Source organism: Centruroides sculpturatus, unplaced genomic scaffold (assembly GCF_000671375.1).
Source record: "Centruroides sculpturatus isolate CEXI.00-Female unplaced genomic scaffold, Cexi_2.0 scaffold228, whole genome shotgun sequence".
Taxonomy (NCBI): domain Eukaryota; kingdom Metazoa; phylum Arthropoda; class Arachnida; order Scorpiones; family Buthidae; genus Centruroides; species Centruroides sculpturatus.
Window position 1 is genome coordinate 585,308 of NW_019384467.1, and position 18,043 is coordinate 603,350.

Here is an 18,043-nt window from a genome sequence, read left to right on the forward strand (position 1 = left end):
GGTTGATTGACCGCTGTTATTTTGTCATTACAGGGAAAATCATAGCGAAATCGAGAGGAGGAGAAGAAACAAGATGACTGCTTATATCACCGAACTGTCCGACATGGTTCCCACTTGTAGCGCCTTAGCCCGAAAACCTGATAAATTAACCATTTTACGGATGGCCGTTGCTCACATGAAAAGTCTACGAGGTTCGTACACAAATTATTTATAGAATAATGTGTATTTTATTAGTTTTTTTTCTATATTACTGATACATGACCTATAACTAGTCGAAATTCGAGATTGCTGAGAAATATAGTAATAAATGTTTAGTAGAAATTTTGGGGAGAAAATTGCCGATTTAGAAATGACGGATGCTCTCATGGAAGACCTAAAGCAATGCCATTTGTCATTCCAAACTGAAGCAATATCATTACGTGTCAAACATCGCCGACGTGTCGTAATTTATTTTTTTTGGCGAATGACTTATAAGCAGTAACAGTTGGCTGGTTTGTACAGAACTACAAAAATAACATCTTATAGCCGCTTGTATGTCACTGTTAAATATTGTAACGATGCTTTTAAGATTATTTGGAGCTGGCGTTCGTCCGTTCATACATAAATCATTACGTTGGACCCGGATAAAGTAGCTTAGCCACTTTGTTGGCAAGAGAAATAAAACGCGATAAGGCTCGGTTTTTCTTCCTTTGTTATTTAGATGTATACAATCCCCGAATATATAATAGGTGAAAATATCCGAAAGAACGTTTTTAAAAGAGAAACGGCATTCGATCTCAAAAAAGGAGCGAAACCAAATATTGAGGGGAAATTTAAAGGTAGATTCTTAAGCGGATATATTACCTACAGTATTATAATTTTATAAATGTATAGGATATTCTTCTGTAATAACGAAGTGAATTGATCGGGGGTGAGCTGCGTGTTGCCACCACACAATACCGAAGCAAAGAGGCGCACGCAGACCCGGCCGTTCCCATCGCTGCTGCTGCGGTAGAGTCTACGCTATTCATCATGCGACTTGATCGGAAAGTGGCTAGAATTGATTACGGTGCACAGCTGATGGACGTATTGCATGCAGCTAATCGTTTTATTGGCCACTCGCTCTTCTAATTGAACCGACAACTCTCTGCCTCATCTCTAATTGGAGGTTTGTTCGCTCAGTGCGGTGGCCGGCTTAAAAGAAATTGCCTGTCGCTACATCTGTTTCCCCGTCCGCATTTAGTTTGATTAAATAAACGCATCGATATAAAAGTAAAATAAAATTCGAGCGGTAAAAAAAAATTGATATGTATCTGGCGTCTCGAATATTTTATTAAAAAATTCCACCAATTTCGTTAGATCTCTTAACACGCTGATTCTTGAGCTTAGTCTTTGACGACGCGGGAAAAAAAACGCGACGTTAATTTTTGTTTCGTCCATCACGTTTGCAGACGTGTGCAACTGCTAGATTCGCGGAATTGTCGCGTGCATCTTTTATTCAATCTCCCGACTACCGAACTAGTCTTTTTTCCCCCTCCTCCTTTTTCCATTTTAACTCGGTGGTTCCAATCGAACGTAATTTGGCTGTTTGAATGCCTTTGACCTTTGCCATCCGAGCCTAGGCGTGGTCGATCGAAAGTAGCGAAACTAACAGCTCTAGTATTAACTATCGGTATCTTGATTGTGTGCACACGCGATCTCTGTACTAGGTCGATGGCATTCTGCATAGTGCAGCTTTAATCAATTTCTTTGACTGTGTTACTAACGTGGGGACGACGAAACCGCATCTGTTATATTTTCCTGGCAAAAGGCGTATGACGAAAATTTTACAGAAACATTAGATCGGTCGATCTCCCAATACAATTGTACGGGAAATGTAACGCGTTCCCCGAAAATGCTGTGATTTCACACACAATCAACCCTTCCATTTGCTATAGTAGTCGGTAATGTTGTTTCCACTAGGGGGAGAAAATGGTGGACGTGATCTGCATAAGACGCGCCTTCTATCGCTATCCTGCCCAACACGCGCAAGAATATAAGCAAATGGAGCACATTTGCGAAATGAAAATTCGGCCATTGTTGCAGTACATGACACTACGTGATAGACGCGACAATTTGAACTAGAGTTGTCTTTTCTCGGTTTAACGCGCGTAAATGGAAAATCGATAAGTTTCTTTTATTCCCCTTCCCCTTGTCCCTTTCCGTAATGTTAGAACATATTCTTTCGCACGTTGTCTCGTCTTTCTGTCCGAAATGATACGTCGGAACTTTTTCGATCGACCGGCTCGTCCCGGTAGTAATAGTTATTTTTCATAACTATGCAAAACGTTGGCCGTTTTGCGTGACGTTTTCGACCTACCGTCGGTTGATTGACCGCTGTTATTTTGTCATTACAGGGAAAATCATAGCGAAATCGAGAGGAGGAGAAGAAACAAGATGACTGCCTATATCACCGAACTGTCCGACATGGTTCCCACTTGTAGCGCCTTAGCCCGAAAACCTGATAAATTAACCATTTTACGGATGGCCGTTGCTCACATGAAAAGTCTACGAGGTTCGTACACAAATTATTTATAGAATAATGTGTATTTTATTAGTTTTTTTTCTATATTACTGATACATGACCTATAACTAGTCGAAATTCGAGATTGCTGAGAAATATAGTAATAAATGTTTAGTAGAAATTTTGGGGAGAAAATTGCCGATTTAGAAATGACGGATGCTCTCATGGAAGACCTAAAGCAATGCCATTTGTCATTCCAAACTGAAGCAATATCATTACGTGTCAAACATCGCCGACGTGTCGTAACAACATTTCTTGTAAACTATCAAATTATTGATGAAATCTATTAAGCCTATAGCAACTTAATGACTGTATTCCCAATGTTTTATACATTATTCTACACTATAAACGTACCTTTTTTAATATTAAATTCATTAAAAATAAAGGCTTAACCGTTATACTTGTAAAAATTGAATATTTTTTACTACTTCTAACACTTGTAATAAAATAATACGCCAATGGATTCGCACGCTAAACGCTGATTTGCCCATTCAAAATGATGTAACATTGCACCTTATAACTAATTATTACACGCTTCGCAATTTATGGAACTATTGTCGAATTCTCAACATGGAATAACCAATTGTACGACGAACTAATTGAGAGAAGTAGTACCTGGAAATCACTTTACCTGCCCCTTTTGTATAGAAAGTATCGATCGACACTTGTGTAAAGTGAAAGGGGGTGGGTGAAAAATTGTTGCGTGTTGCATATATTAAGTGTAACGGCACACTGGCGCCATCACCGACCCCTCCTTTGTCTGATATTTTGTTCTCTAGAATCTTTCTAGTTCGTATTTGCTGAGAAATTCGCATTACACATGTTTTTGTCTTCGGTTACATGGATTATCGAATTATATCATTAAAAAAGTAAACAAACAAGCATGTTTTTGTCTATCTGTAAAATACATAATTTTTCTTTTATCATTCGATAGTTTAAAACAAATAATAGTTAATCTCTAAGTCCGATGACATGTCTTGAATAAACATTTATTCGTTGTAAGAATACTACGAATGTTTCTCCTTTGCTTTAACGTAGCGAACCGATTCTAGCATGCTTTTCCTTGTTGTGTCTATTCTCATCGTTACCAAGGCAACAAAGTTCAACTATATAAAGGGGAGTAAAATAAACACGGAAAGGATAATTTGAATCATTTCCTCTAGAATAGTTTATTGATTATAGCTTTAATCAATTTATTACTGATTTGAAACAATTGTTATATAAATTATTTACATCATTAATTTCTGATTAGCAAAAATCCTGAGTTCTCTATATTTTACACCTTAAACCAATCTTTCTTTCTACCATATACAGTGTTGTTTTTTTATGAAATCTCTTTCAGTAGATGCTATTTTAATAATTATTGTTATAGTTTTAAAGTCGTAGATATGTTTGTTATGTAATTGTTTTTATTGTTTACTTTTTATCCTGTCATTTGACTGATTACAATCAGACAGCTTTGTCAATAGTTCTAGAATAAATGTTGTTGAACTGGAATAATTTGTTTTGAATGCTTTTAGTATTTTTTTATTTTGTGTTTTGTAACTTAATTCTCTTACTCTTTAAATTAAATAAATAATTTTTGGTATAATAATTTTTTGTGCGCTTTGAAGAAACTTGCTTGAAAAGTTTACTGTAATTTAAACTGATCTTTTAATTTGAAATTAATAAAATGAAAAGAATATGTAAATATTATATCCAATAAATGCATAATAAGGCTGGATTAAGTATCGGGCTAGAACTTGACTAATTAATTTCATAGATACCTTTAATCCAAATTACATTGTATCTTGTATTAAATTTAATAATTATATTAATTTTGGATTAAATTATTTTAAAATAATTTAGATTATTCTGGATGAAAAGATCGATTCAAAAATTAATATAATTATTAAATTTAATACAAAATGGCGACTTGACCGCTTATTCTCAGTCCAAATTACGTAGTATCTATGAAATTATTTAGCCAAGTTCTGACCCGATGATTAATTCAGCCTTATCATTTGACCGTTGTATACAATTTAAAAATGTAATATGCAATTGAAAAATATAATTATTTCTATTTAAATGATGTTATCATAACATATAATGAAATTTTTATAATACGAAAATAATTGGTACCGATGAAGAATTCTGTAAATTGAAATTTCGACCCACTCTTCAATTCACCCCTTCTATTGTTTATGACAAACGTAGAAAACAATGCAGACATGGGAGCTGATCTCCCCGTTTTCGCGTTATGACGTAAGAAGTGGCAACGCGTTTTTAATCTTCGCGAAGTCTGTAAATTGAAATGTTGACCTCCTCTTCACTGCAATTGGTCATACTACATACTGAAAACAATGCTCCCCATTCTCTAGTTTTGAGGGAAAATATCTGCAACATAATACAGTAGAGCGTCGATTATCCGAAAGAATTTCAGTCGGCAAATTTAAATTTTCGCTAGTGCTGTGGCGCTGCAATCTTTGGCTATATCTTGGGCTACTCAAATATCTTACGTTTTTGATACTAACTTAACTTCTAAAGTATAACTTTTTATTGTTTTTATATTTTTCAATATATTTATTTTATTTGTACAAAATAAAAAAATAATTTTTAACGATACAATAGTCTTCGTTAGGCTTAACATCGACGAAAATTCAACGCGAAGCGACACGCAACGGAGAAAATTTTCAAAATCGGATAAGTTAAACTATTTTTCGTGCACAATCGGTTATCCGAACAGTTCCAGTCCCCAATTGATTCGGATAATCGACGCTCTACTGTACTTCAGTTTGGTACGTTCGAGACGCGCAAGATGACGCGTAGCAATGTTATAATCTAATTGTATAAAATTTGTGTTATGTAACTTAACTGCTCATGTGAATAACACTTGTGACGGTTTAATAGATGTTTCCGTGGGAGTGCTAAAATGAGGGGGAGGAGAGTACGATCGAGACTGCGTATCGTCGATGACTTTGTGTGTTTTTCGTATCGTATACGTAAAACAAAGAATATCGCCTATATAAGTTACATAATGTGTATATTGTGTGTGTGTGGGGGGGATTAGGTTAGGATAGAAGCCGTTCGTCATACAAGGGGTCGCGTCGTTACTGAATTACATATTTCTTTGTGATTCGGTAACGACGCGACGCCAAAGAAGATTGCCTAAGTGCAGAATATATTATTTTGCAGAAATTTTTCCCAGAACTCAAGAACAGGTATTCAGTCCTCCTCGCAACATTGTTATCTATATGTGGCGTGGACAATTGAAGAGAGCTCCAACAGGGGGCTTAAAATTTCAATTTATAGAATCCTTCACTCTATTATTAATAAAAGTTATTATCGGAGGAGGAAAAGGGATTCTCTCTCATTTTTTGCTATTTTGAAATTTTTTTATAACATAATGAAAAGACATGAATTATAACAAAAACAATTTTTAATATGATAGATGATAATTATTTCTCAGCATACAAAATTATCCAAATGTGGGTTATTTCCACTGATGGTTCTTTCTCAATTATTGAAGATTGAAATTTTATTTTTATAACAATTATATTTGAAATATTCATACAAATGTGGTTTTACAAAGGGTACAAAAGTTTTCATCAAGATTTAAGATAAATTAGAAGATTCAAGAAGGTTTTGGAATGTATCCACTAATTTTTATTGTGTTTTTTTTTAACCCTCTTTCAATGTTAGATATTCCATACTTTAGAAAACATATTTTGATAATAATAATAACTGACCTAAAAATTAACAAGAAAGCAATAATGAGTTATTTTTTATTAACTGATTTACTTGCATTGATATTGTTGAACCAAATACACTGCAAATATTATTAAATAATTAGAGTTGTTTTATTTTTTCATATTAAAAGTAGAGATGCCACGAATATTCGGCTACTATTCGGTATTCAGCCTATTCGGCTACTTTTTTTAATATTCGGTATTCGGCCGAATAGTACGCAACATTCGGCCGAATACCGAATACCAAATCATGAAAAAAAAACCGCACATATTACTCAAAAACGTATTTATTTTAATCATAAATTATTACATTTAATACTTAAAATCTATCAGTGGTAAGTTGTAATGAATGAAAACAATTTTTTCAGCATTTGTTGATAGCAAACGATTGCGCTTTTCCTCATAAACTATACCTGCTTCTGAAAATAGCCTCTCACTATATACACTACTGCTGGGAGACGATAGATAAATCTTAGCGAATTCTGTCAGGCTTGGATACTGTTTTGCGTTTGCTGACCACCACTTGTAAAGGTCTGCCGTCCGATCTAGGCGAACAGTTTTCATATAAAGTGATACAGTGATATTTTTTAGTAATAATTAGTAACGCAATTTGATGTAACAATGAACAAATAATGCATGTTGTGATATGATCTACTCGCAAATAAAACAAATGTGCCCGCAGTGTCGCTACCGCACCCACTGTAATGTATCAGGTCGTAACATATCACCCGCAAAATGTACACATATTTTGCCGAACATTCGGCTTCGGTATTCGGCAAAATCACTATTCGTGGCATCACTAATTAAAAGAATACCATGAGGTTACAACATTCAACATTATCAACGTCCATTTGCATATCAATTATTTGTTAAAATTTATTCAACTGAATTCTTTATTATAATGTTTTGTCAAACAGTAAATATAAATATTTTTCAAATTAAATTAAATTAAAACAATTATGTTAGCCATTACATATTATTTACAGAAGATACAAGGCAATTCAGATAAAATCATCTTACTATGCCAGTGTTTTTCAATTTTTTTTATCTCACAGCACACTTGAACCTATAATAAAATTTCCATTGAAAAAAAATCATGTGATTTAAAGTTGTGTTTGTAAATATTCCATCACCATATTACTTGCCACTTAACCTAATTCTTTTTATCTATATTTATTGTGAATTAAATAAAGCAGTGTTGTTGTTCCTTGAAATAGCAACAGGTTACAATAATAGTTATTTAAATTAATAATTTTCTTTTACATCAGAAAAGTAATTAACATTAAGTCTTGATTTTCATTTAAAAGTGGCATAATAATTTGAAATCTGCCCAATTTCCCCTATTTATAAGTTAAAATAATTTTAACTAAATATGGACAATTATAGATACGTTTTTGATTTAAATATTTTTTTATTTTAAATTAAATAACCTGTTGTTATGCACACATAATTTTGCTTATGAATATATATTTTTTACTACATTATGTATACTTTTATTCATTATATCAATGAAAAACTTGTATAATCAATTTAAAGAGGTTTTAATTTTGATACATACACTTATTGTTCTTTGGGCTTCTTTCCAAAATAGTTTATTTAATAATCTTCAAAAATTTTTGCAACACACCTAGGTTCCTCTCGTGGTACACTGGTATGCTGTGGCACACCGGTTGAAAATTATTGTACTATGCCAAACATATTACATACTCATAAGTAAAAATGATAAAAGATAAAATTTCATTTAACTGTAGTAAGATATTTCATTTTCTTTCAATTAGTCCCCCTTTATTCCAGCAATTCAAAATTCATCTATCAGTTTATTTTAAATATCTATTATGGAATTTGAAAAATAATAATTTTCTTAATTTTTATATATTTTCTTAATGCTTTAAATATTACTTCAAATAAAAAAAATTGTAGTTGAATAACATTTAGATGATGATCCATTTATCTTTAACTCTCCAGTATAAATTTAAAGATAACAAAACAAATAACTTACTGGAATATAAATACTTAAAATAACCAAACACCTTATATTTCCAGCAACGAAGTATTTAATAAAAATAATAACGTTTTCAACTATTTTTAATAGTCTTCTTCAGTTAAGCCACTTTAAAACAAAAAGTAAAATAGAATGCAAGCAATATAACAGTTTAAATATTTGAAAATAATTACAACAAAATAAAATAAAATAAAATAAAAGTAAAAATAAAACTAAATTAAAATAAAGTATTGAGAAAATAATCGTTCTGGTAAAAAGATTTCCATGCGGAGAATAGACTTTCTGTATCTCTATGGTTGATGCATCCTTTGTCAATATGGGTCTTGAAAATTTCAAGTTTTTCAATATGTTTAAGAACTCCTAATTATGGAAGCTTTGTCTCAATGAACATTAATATCTTGTTTAGTGAAGGCTGCAAGGACAGTACTGTTCAAGTCTTTAGTAATGGAATATTTATGCTCTTTAAGTTTCTGTTTTAAAAGTCTCATAGTGGCACCAACGTAAACCAGATCTGAATTAAAACATTGGTCACTTAAAGGAATAGAATATACTCCTGAACTATTGTTTTGGTTTACTTTCATCTTATCGTTTCATAGAATTCTATAAATCATAGGATTACGACGATAAATTATTCTTAAAGGATTTAAGATTACCCCTATGGTATTAATAACTCTGTTCAATTGGTGGATAAGCTCAGAAACATTAACCTCAAAGACAATGAATTTATGACCGTAATGGATTTTAAATCCTTATTTCCGTCTATAAAATGACCGCCTTGTTTTTGTGAGCTGAGAGACTTCCTTTTTTCTAACATTAATAATGCAACGAAATATCACAAACACATATTAGAGCTTGCACACCTAATTTGTTATACTTTGCTTTTTGTATTTGAAGGGAACACATATTTACAAGAAAGAGGGGTTCCAATGGGGAGCCCGATATTCCCATTATTATGTGAACTAGTATTACAACAGATAAGAAAGTAACATACTGCCTGTTTTCAAAAATGACATACTTTTATATGCAAGATATATTGATGATGTTTTTATCATTTGGAGGAATGTTAATAACACTCAATGTTTCCTTAGCAAAATTAATAACAACCCACATGGTTTGACTTTATGAATGGAACAAAAAAGTGACATTAACGTTAATTTTCTGGATCTGTCCATCACTTGTAAAAATGGTGAAATTTGGACAGATATTTATTGAAAGCCTAGCTATTTACCTATTATTATAACAAAGAATTCCTTTGATCCTAGCAACTTTAAGCATGCAGCCTTTCGATCATGGATAAAGCAGGCCTATACCCACTGTATGAGTATGTTTGACACACATAGAGAATTAAATTACATATGTACAATAGCTGTACAACAAGGATATCATATAAGTGAAATTAATGCCGAGAGTAGAGCGTGATGTGTGCGAGAGTAGAGGAGGCGTGGAGCTATGGCGAATCGTCGTTTGAGCGCTTGTTCTTTTTGCAAGCACAANAATTGAAGAAATTTTATTTAGTTTTTCTTTATTAGCAAAGTTTAAACCAAATTATAAGTTGTTTAAGAAAAACATTTGCTAGTCAGTAGTTAAACTTAATTGATAATCTCTAGGATAATTATTTTTCTATGTGATCTAAATTTTCACTTAATTTATTTTAATTCTCGACTTGTACTATCTATTTAAAGATAGTCTTATAAAGTGCAGTGTTTCATCTTAAGTCTATCACATGATTCTTGTCAAAACATTTTCTACTTTCATATGCTGATTAGGCTACAAAAATATTAATATTATAAAGTTTTGATTTTCTTCTCTCTCTTTTATTTGATAATCTGATAATTTATCAAAACAAATTACTATAAGTTTGTGAATAACCTGCATCTATATATATTTCATAAGAAATTGTTAGAATGCAAATATAGTAGATTATCTGAATGTCGATCAACCGAAACATCAATTAACTAAAAACTTTTCAGTCAGCAAATTTAAATTTCAGCTAGTGCTGTGGTGCTGCAATCTTTGTCTATGTCGTGGGCTACTCCAATATTATTTTTGTTGGTTTGCGTGTTTTAGCTGGCAGCCCTGGCGCGACCATGAGAGGGTACTTAATTAAATTAAAAGGCCATGCCAGGATTTGAACGAATTTCAATATGGGGTAGGTTAATATATTTTTTGTAGATAATCGGTTATCTGAAAAATTGATTTTCCGAACAACCCCAGTTCCCAATTGATTTGAATAATTGATGCTCTACTGTAAAATCTTTGCATAACCCAAAATACCAATTACCCTGCACCTTCAACCCCTGTCAGTGTGCATTTTAGAGATATTTTATCATGCATTTTGTTCTTTCTTTTTTTTTTTTTTTTTTTTTTTTTTCTTNAAGAAAACAGACATTTTTTATTAAGCTATCTGTTGACAAACATATAATAATAATAATAATAATAATAATACTCATAGATTCAGTCATTCTATGGTAAGCACACAAACAACACAGAAACATACACATGGTACAAAGACCGCTTTGCCACTGGTGGGCTTGATTTAATTGAGTCTAAATGTAATTGTAATTATAATAATAATGATGATGATGATGATAAATGCTAAAATATTCTTGAAAAAATTAAATAGAAAAAATGTTAATGTCGATAATATTCAATGACATGGGTTGAAAGTCAATTGCTTCATTCTTATTTCTTGTAGAGAACTAACATACAATAAAATCAACAATTTTTAAATAGTTTTCTAAAGTCATTGTTTAGAGATAAGAAAATTACCAGAAATTTTATAAACTTTAAGGCACAAGTTCAAGTAGCAGTATTTATTTAATATCGATTAAAAGATGAATTGATATACAGAAAATGATCAAGAGAGAACTAAAGGTTAAATAAACATGTAAGTGCTTTTGGTGGTTTTAGGAAAATTTGTTATAATGTATGAATAGGTCTGTCATGTGCAAAGGATTTTTCAAATCTTTCAAAAATGCTCTTGGGATGTTTAGACAAAGGAAAAGTTGTTTGAGGAGTCATAATTGCATGTTAAAATGGATAGATAACTGCAAGTTATCTACAAATTATGGTAATTTAATTTAATTTGATATAGTAAAAGTAACTACATAATCTGTTTCATATTAACATATTTTAATAGAGAATAGGCCTGTATTATAAATAAAACATTNTCTAGAATAAGATACGGTATCGCTGTATGGGGAACCGCATCTCTGTACGCAGTTAACAAACTTCAGATAGCACAAAATCGTTACTTGCGTTCAATTTATAATTTAAACTTTATGGAATCAGTATCCGAACTCTACCGCACCGAAAATATTGACAAGATTAGTGATATTTACAAGAAACAGATTCTATTGGAGAGCTTCAAATATATAAACGGAAAAAAAGAAAATAGCTTTCTCGGAATTGGTATAAGTGAATGTCGTAGATCAACACGTGATACTCGTATAATTCGTGACTATAGTCTTCCAATTGTTAAACTGGAGATGGGGAGATCTGCACCGATCTTTCAATTAATCTTCTATTGGAACAGTCTAGGCGACGATTTACGTAATATATCGAGTTATGAAATCTTCAGAAAAAATGTAAAAAAATGGAAAAAAGGTTAAGACTCAACGTTATTTGTTGTTAATTAATTTTTCTTTCTCAGCTCGCGTCCTGATTTTTGTTTGTTTGTTTTGATTAACTGTTAAGATGCTTGTAAAAGGCCAACCTGGCCACAGTGTCTTTTGAAAAATAAATAAATAAATAAATATTGCTAAATATTTTAATCAAACAAATAAGCAACCTACAACTAAGAACCAAGGACGAAGAGTAGTTCTCAATTATGTACCTTTTTTACACTCAATGATTAAAAAATTATCTTGCAAGAATAATTTAAGAATTATTTATCATCATAATCCTATGATTTAAAGAATTTTACGAAATGATAAGAAGAAAGGAAACCATAACAATAGTACAGGAGTGTATTCTATTCCTTTAAGTGACCAATGTTTTAATTCAGATCTGGTTTACGTTGGTGCCACTATGAGACTTTTAAAACAGAAACTTAAAGAGCATAAATATTCCATTACTAAAAACTTGAACAGTACTATCCTTGCAGCCTTCGTTAAACAAGATATTAATGTTCATTGGGACAAAGCTTCCATAATTAGGAGTTCTTAAACATATTGAAAAACTTGAAATTTACAAGACCCATATTGACAAAGGATGCATCAACCATAGAGACACAGAAAGTCTATCCTTTGCATGGAAATCTTTTTACCACAACGATTAATTTTCTTAATACTTTATTTTAATTTAATTTTGTTTTTACTTTTATTTTATTTTATTTTGTTTTGTTGTAATTATTTTCAAATTTTTAAATTGTTGTATTGCTTGCGTTCTATTTTATGTTCATTTTTGTTTTAAAGTAACCGAAGAAGACTATTAAAAATAGTTGAAAACATTATTATTTTTATTAAATACTTTGTTGCTGGAAATACTAAGGTGTTTGGTTATTTTAAAGATAACTTTCTCATACTAAGATGAAAATGCAATAAATAAAAATGACACTATAAGTGCTTCTTGCTATGTAGAAAGATGAATTACTACAACCAAAATTAGCCATTGTTCTTAAAATAATGGTACTAATTGTTCTACTTTACAAGATTTGTTCATTTCAATACAGTTTTTTATGGAAAATAGAGTTTTTAGTCTCTATAATAAACTTTATTTTGGATGCATTTGTTTACAGTTTGTGATAAAAGGCTTTTTTTTAATTTTGTATGTAAAAGGAGAGTTAAATTTCTTTAATAATAAAAAAATAAAGATTACTTAAGAATAATGAGCAAACATTTAAAAAGCTCATAAGTATTTTTTGTTTTTTCTTCTTTTTGAAAGACTGAATGTAATTAAATAATCATTAAATCCTTACAAATTATAATAAAAACATGGTATTTGGATTTCCTGTATTTAAATATTCAAGTTCTTTTTATTAATCATAATAGAAAGTAATTCCTGATGCAGGTAACATCAGAAATTACTTTCGTTGTTAGTAACATAAGTTTGAAATAATCAAAAAAGTTTTTAATAAGTAACATAAAAAATTACAGTATACAGTAATAAACTTATAATACTATGTCACGTCAATTTGGGTTATTTACTAAGGCTGTAAAATATTTATATATTCTGTGTAATGAAGTTACACTTTCTTGGAATAAGTTAGAATTTCTTGTAATTAAAATTATTGCGTCTATATAAAATTAAAAATACAAGAAGTATGTATGATTGTTTTTATTAGAGAAAAATGCTGTTGTATCAATAATTATTGTTTTAATTAAAATTGATGAATGGAATTTATTATATGCAAGTTTTTAATAAATAAAAAAAATCAAGAAAATACAATGTTTAATTAGAAGCTCGAAAAACACAACATATTTTAACATTTAAAAATTGTAAATAACGCCAAATGTAATTAATAAAATTATGTTCCTTTATTATAAGATAAACACTTTCAAAATAATTTTTTCATTTTTGGAATTTTTCTAAATTATATATTAAAAAAATACACCTTTTCATATGTTTCAAGCACTTCTTTATAGTTCTGATGAATGCTTTTGGCTTGATTTACAGGCCTTCTTTAGGTTAGAAATTATTGCAATTGTTTTTTCTTCTTTTTGAAATAGAATTATTTATAAATCTTAAGTTACAACATAAGAAATTTAAATAACCTCGAAGAAACTTTGAATTGTTCCATTTTTGAACACAATGTAACTCATTCCAATTAGAATTGCTTCTAACCTAAAGAAGACCTGTAAATCAAGCCGAAAACATTTATTAGAACTATAAAGAAGTACTGAAAAGATATGTAACTTTATATATAATTCTTATTTCTCAATTTCAATTGCTGAATAAGTAGAAAAGTTTTTACTATTAATAAATAATTTATTGATATTTTGAATTGATAAAGAGCATTCCAAAAGAATTTTCTTCAGAATTTTTTTTGTACTTCTCTTCCATAAAAATACTATGAAAGTATGAATAGCTAATAGAATCAAATTAGTTTTATTTATATACAAAAATTTTAAAGAGTTTACTCTTTTTTTATAAGTTATATAATTATGGGCAAAAGTTTTTTTTTTTTTATCTACTTGATTCCTTTTTGCTTAAATATTCTGAAGTTGGAATCAATACTTCAGAAATACTTTTTTAAATTTTAAAAATTCTTATAATATTCTATTTTTCTCAATATAACACTTATTTGCATTGAATTTAACATTTGTAATAACATTAGTATTAATACATGCATAATACTAAATAGATTTATCCATTTAAACAAAGTAATTTGTTACTTTTTTAGTTTTGATAATTAATTAATTAATTAATTTTAATTTCATTTATTTAAAACTAAATTAAGTCATTTCATTATCCCAGACAAAATATGTTGATATTTTTTTTATACTAAGGTTTATATTAAGAAGCATACACAAATACAGGCTTACATTTTTAGTTGATTTGGACATAATTTTTCATCTTAGTTTATTCTGCTTACAAATACCTGTCAATTTTATATTCTCATATTGTTTATAATTAAACTGTGCTAACTCAAGAACACATTTATTCAGTCAGTGTCTTAAATTTATTACAATGAAAAACAAATTAGAAAAACAAATAAACTTAACACAATTAATAAACTAAGATTTAAGGAAAAGTTTGCTGGCTGGAGGCATGATGAGAGCAAGGAAGGATTCTAACCAGTAGGATAAAGCTGTATTAGATCTCCCTAAATATTACATTTTTCAAAAATTTTCTGTACTATATGTGCTATTTTAGACGAAGAAAGTTCACATTAAGTGAAAAAAGCATACTTCATTATTTTATGAACTAGCATATATTTATATTGCTGGTTCATTATATAAGTACCAGTACCAGAACTGTAAAAAAAACATTTATTATATAGTTACCTCAAAATATAAAAATGAGATAAAAATATGTTTGGAATAAATAATAAAAAAAAAAAAAAAAATTTCAAAATACATATATATTTGTTATTGCAAATACAGCAAAATCTTACTAAATATTAACAGGTTCTTGGAAACTGATAAATAATACGACAAGATCTATTTTAATTGGATTGTATTTGTGATCTCCGGCATTTATTTTTAACCTCATAGAATCAATTTTATTGTTTACAAAGAAAATTCAAAAACAGTAATTGTAAATGGTTACAAATATACTTGTATCTTTCCTCAATAACATTACAACAAAATTATGGTAAGTGAGGACTTACTGTACATGTAAACCATTGCATTGCAATAAAATTAAAGGTGCTGAATTGAAGATAAAATTAATAAAAAAATAAACGTGATGATCAACTAAAATCTTCCTTTTTTCTTCTATAGATAATAGTAAGAGAGATGGCAAAAAAGGGGGCAGTCTTTTTATTATACATACTATATTTAATATCAAGTATTAATTATACGAATAAATTTTCTTTTCCATGTCCAATTTAATATTATTGGATGTTTTTTATTCATGTGTTTGTGTAAGTAAATAATTTGTTGAGGATCTGCTGATAACTGTTAATTTTGTTAACTAGGATCAAATAACTGTTTAATTGTTATATTTAAAATTATTCTAAATTTAAATTAATTAATTTTTTTTAATTCAAATGATATAATTGATAAATATTTTGATACTGAAAGAATTTGAATTTTAAATATTACTTTAAGTAATTCTTTTCAGATTTTTCTAAATTAATTAATTGTGCTTCTCATTAGATAACAAAATATTTTTATCCAGCATTAAATTTGTAAAATTGTCACTTTATATTCTATTATATTTAAAATATGAAACTATTAATTCAGTAGCTAATTTCATTTCAGTATTTAATATTAGATAAGCACACGTGCATAGTAATTGAAGAAATTTTATTTAGTTTTTCTTTATTAGCAAAGTTTAAACCAAATTATAAGTTGTTTAAGAAAAACATTTGCTAGTCAGTAGTTAAACTTAATTGATAATCTCTAGGATAATTATTTTTCTATGTGATCTAAATTTTCACTTAATTTATTTTAATTCTCGACTTGTACTATCTATTTAAAGATAGTCTTATAAAGTGCAGTGTTTCATCTTAAGTCTATCACATGATTCTTGTCAAAACATTTTCTACTTTCATATGCTGATTAGGCTACAAAAATATTAATATTATAAAGTTTTGATTTTCTTCTCTCTCTTTTATTTGATAATCTGATAATTTATCAAAACAAATTACTATAAGTTTGTGAATAACCTGCATCTATATATATTTCATAAGAAATTGTTAGAATGCAAATATAGTAGATTATCTGAATGTCGATCAACCGAAACATCAATTAACTAAAAACTTTTCAGTCAGCAAATTTAAATTTCAGCTAGTGCTGTGGTGCTGCAATCTTTGTCTATGTCGTGGGCTACTCCAATATTATTTTTGTTGGTTTGCGTGTTTTAGCTGGCAGCCCTGGCGCGACCATGAGAGGGTACTTAATTAAATTAAAAGGCCATGCCAGGATTTGAACGAATTTCAATATGGGGTAGGTTAATATATTTTTTGTAGATAATCGGTTATCTGAAAAATTGATTTTCCGAACAACCCCAGTTCCCAATTGATTTGAATAATTGATGCTCTACTGTAAAATCTTTGCATAACCCAAAATACCAATTACCCTGCACCTTCAACCCCTGTCAGTGTGCATTTTAGAGATATTTTATCATGCATTTTGTTCTTTCTTTTTTTTTTTTTTTTTTTTTTTTTTCTTNAATTTTTAAATAGTTTTCTAAAGTCATTGTTTATAGATAAGAAAATTACCAGAAATTTTATAAACTTTAAGGCACAAGTTCAAGTAGCAGTATTTATTTAATATCGATTAAAAGATGAATTGATATACAGAAAATGATCAAGAGAGAACTAAAGGTTAAATAAACATGTAAGTGCTTTTGGTGGTTTTAGGAAAATTTGTTATAATGTATGAATAGGTCTGTCATGTGCAAAGGATTTTTCAAATCTTTCAAAAATGCTCTTGGGATGTTTAGACAAAGGAAAAGTTGTTTGAGGAGTCATAATTGCATGTTAAAATGGATAGATAACTGCAAGTTATCTACAAATTATGGTAATTTAATTTAATTTGATATAGTAAAAATAACTACATAATCTGTTTCACATTAACATATTTTAATAGAGAATAGGCCTGTATTATAAATAAAACATTTGTTTTTAAGTGAAATAATTAATTGTTATCTGTATTATAATAATAGTAAGTTATACCTATAATTTTCAAATAAGAGCATTTATATATTATAATTTAGAATTTTTTGTAGCTCATACAATTTTATTAGTTGTATAAACTAATCATTAATAAATATTTTAAACAATACTTCTAAATGTATTAAAATATGTAAATTTTGATTTATCATTTTAATAATTCAAAATATATGTTTTCATTTACAATATAGGAACTGGAAATACGAGCAGTGATGGGACATACAAGCCATCTTTTCTTACTGACCAGGAACTCAAGCATCTTATTTTAGAAGTATATATATTATTTATTCTAAAAATTATGATTAAAGTAAATTATTAAAATTTTGTTTTTCAGAGATGACAATGGTAGTAATTGCTTTATTTTTTCAGGCTGCAGATGGATTTTTATTTGTTGTTGCTTGTGATACTGGCAGAATTATTTATGTTTCTGATTCAGTTACACCAGTACTTAACCAAGCCCAGGTAAAAATTGTACTGCTTTTAATTCA

General features: G+C 29.2%; 1 protein-coding gene across 4 annotated transcripts in view; it reads left to right on the forward strand.

Moving 5' to 3' along the window:
- The window catches only part of LOC111621066 (aryl hydrocarbon receptor nuclear translocator homolog), a 152,498-nt gene that overhangs the window by 92,069 nt on the left and 42,386 nt on the right, over positions 1-18,043 (forward strand). For all 4 annotated transcript variants that reach the window (XM_023363120.1, XM_023363122.1, XM_023363118.1 and 1 more), the window contains 3 exons: positions 2,376-2,533; positions 17,747-17,826; positions 17,925-18,017. In XM_023363120.1, the coding sequence (XP_023218888.1) occupies positions 2,376-2,533; positions 17,747-17,826; positions 17,925-18,017 (331 nt within the window). The remainder of the gene's footprint in view (positions 1-2,375; positions 2,534-17,746; positions 17,827-17,924; positions 18,018-18,043) is intronic.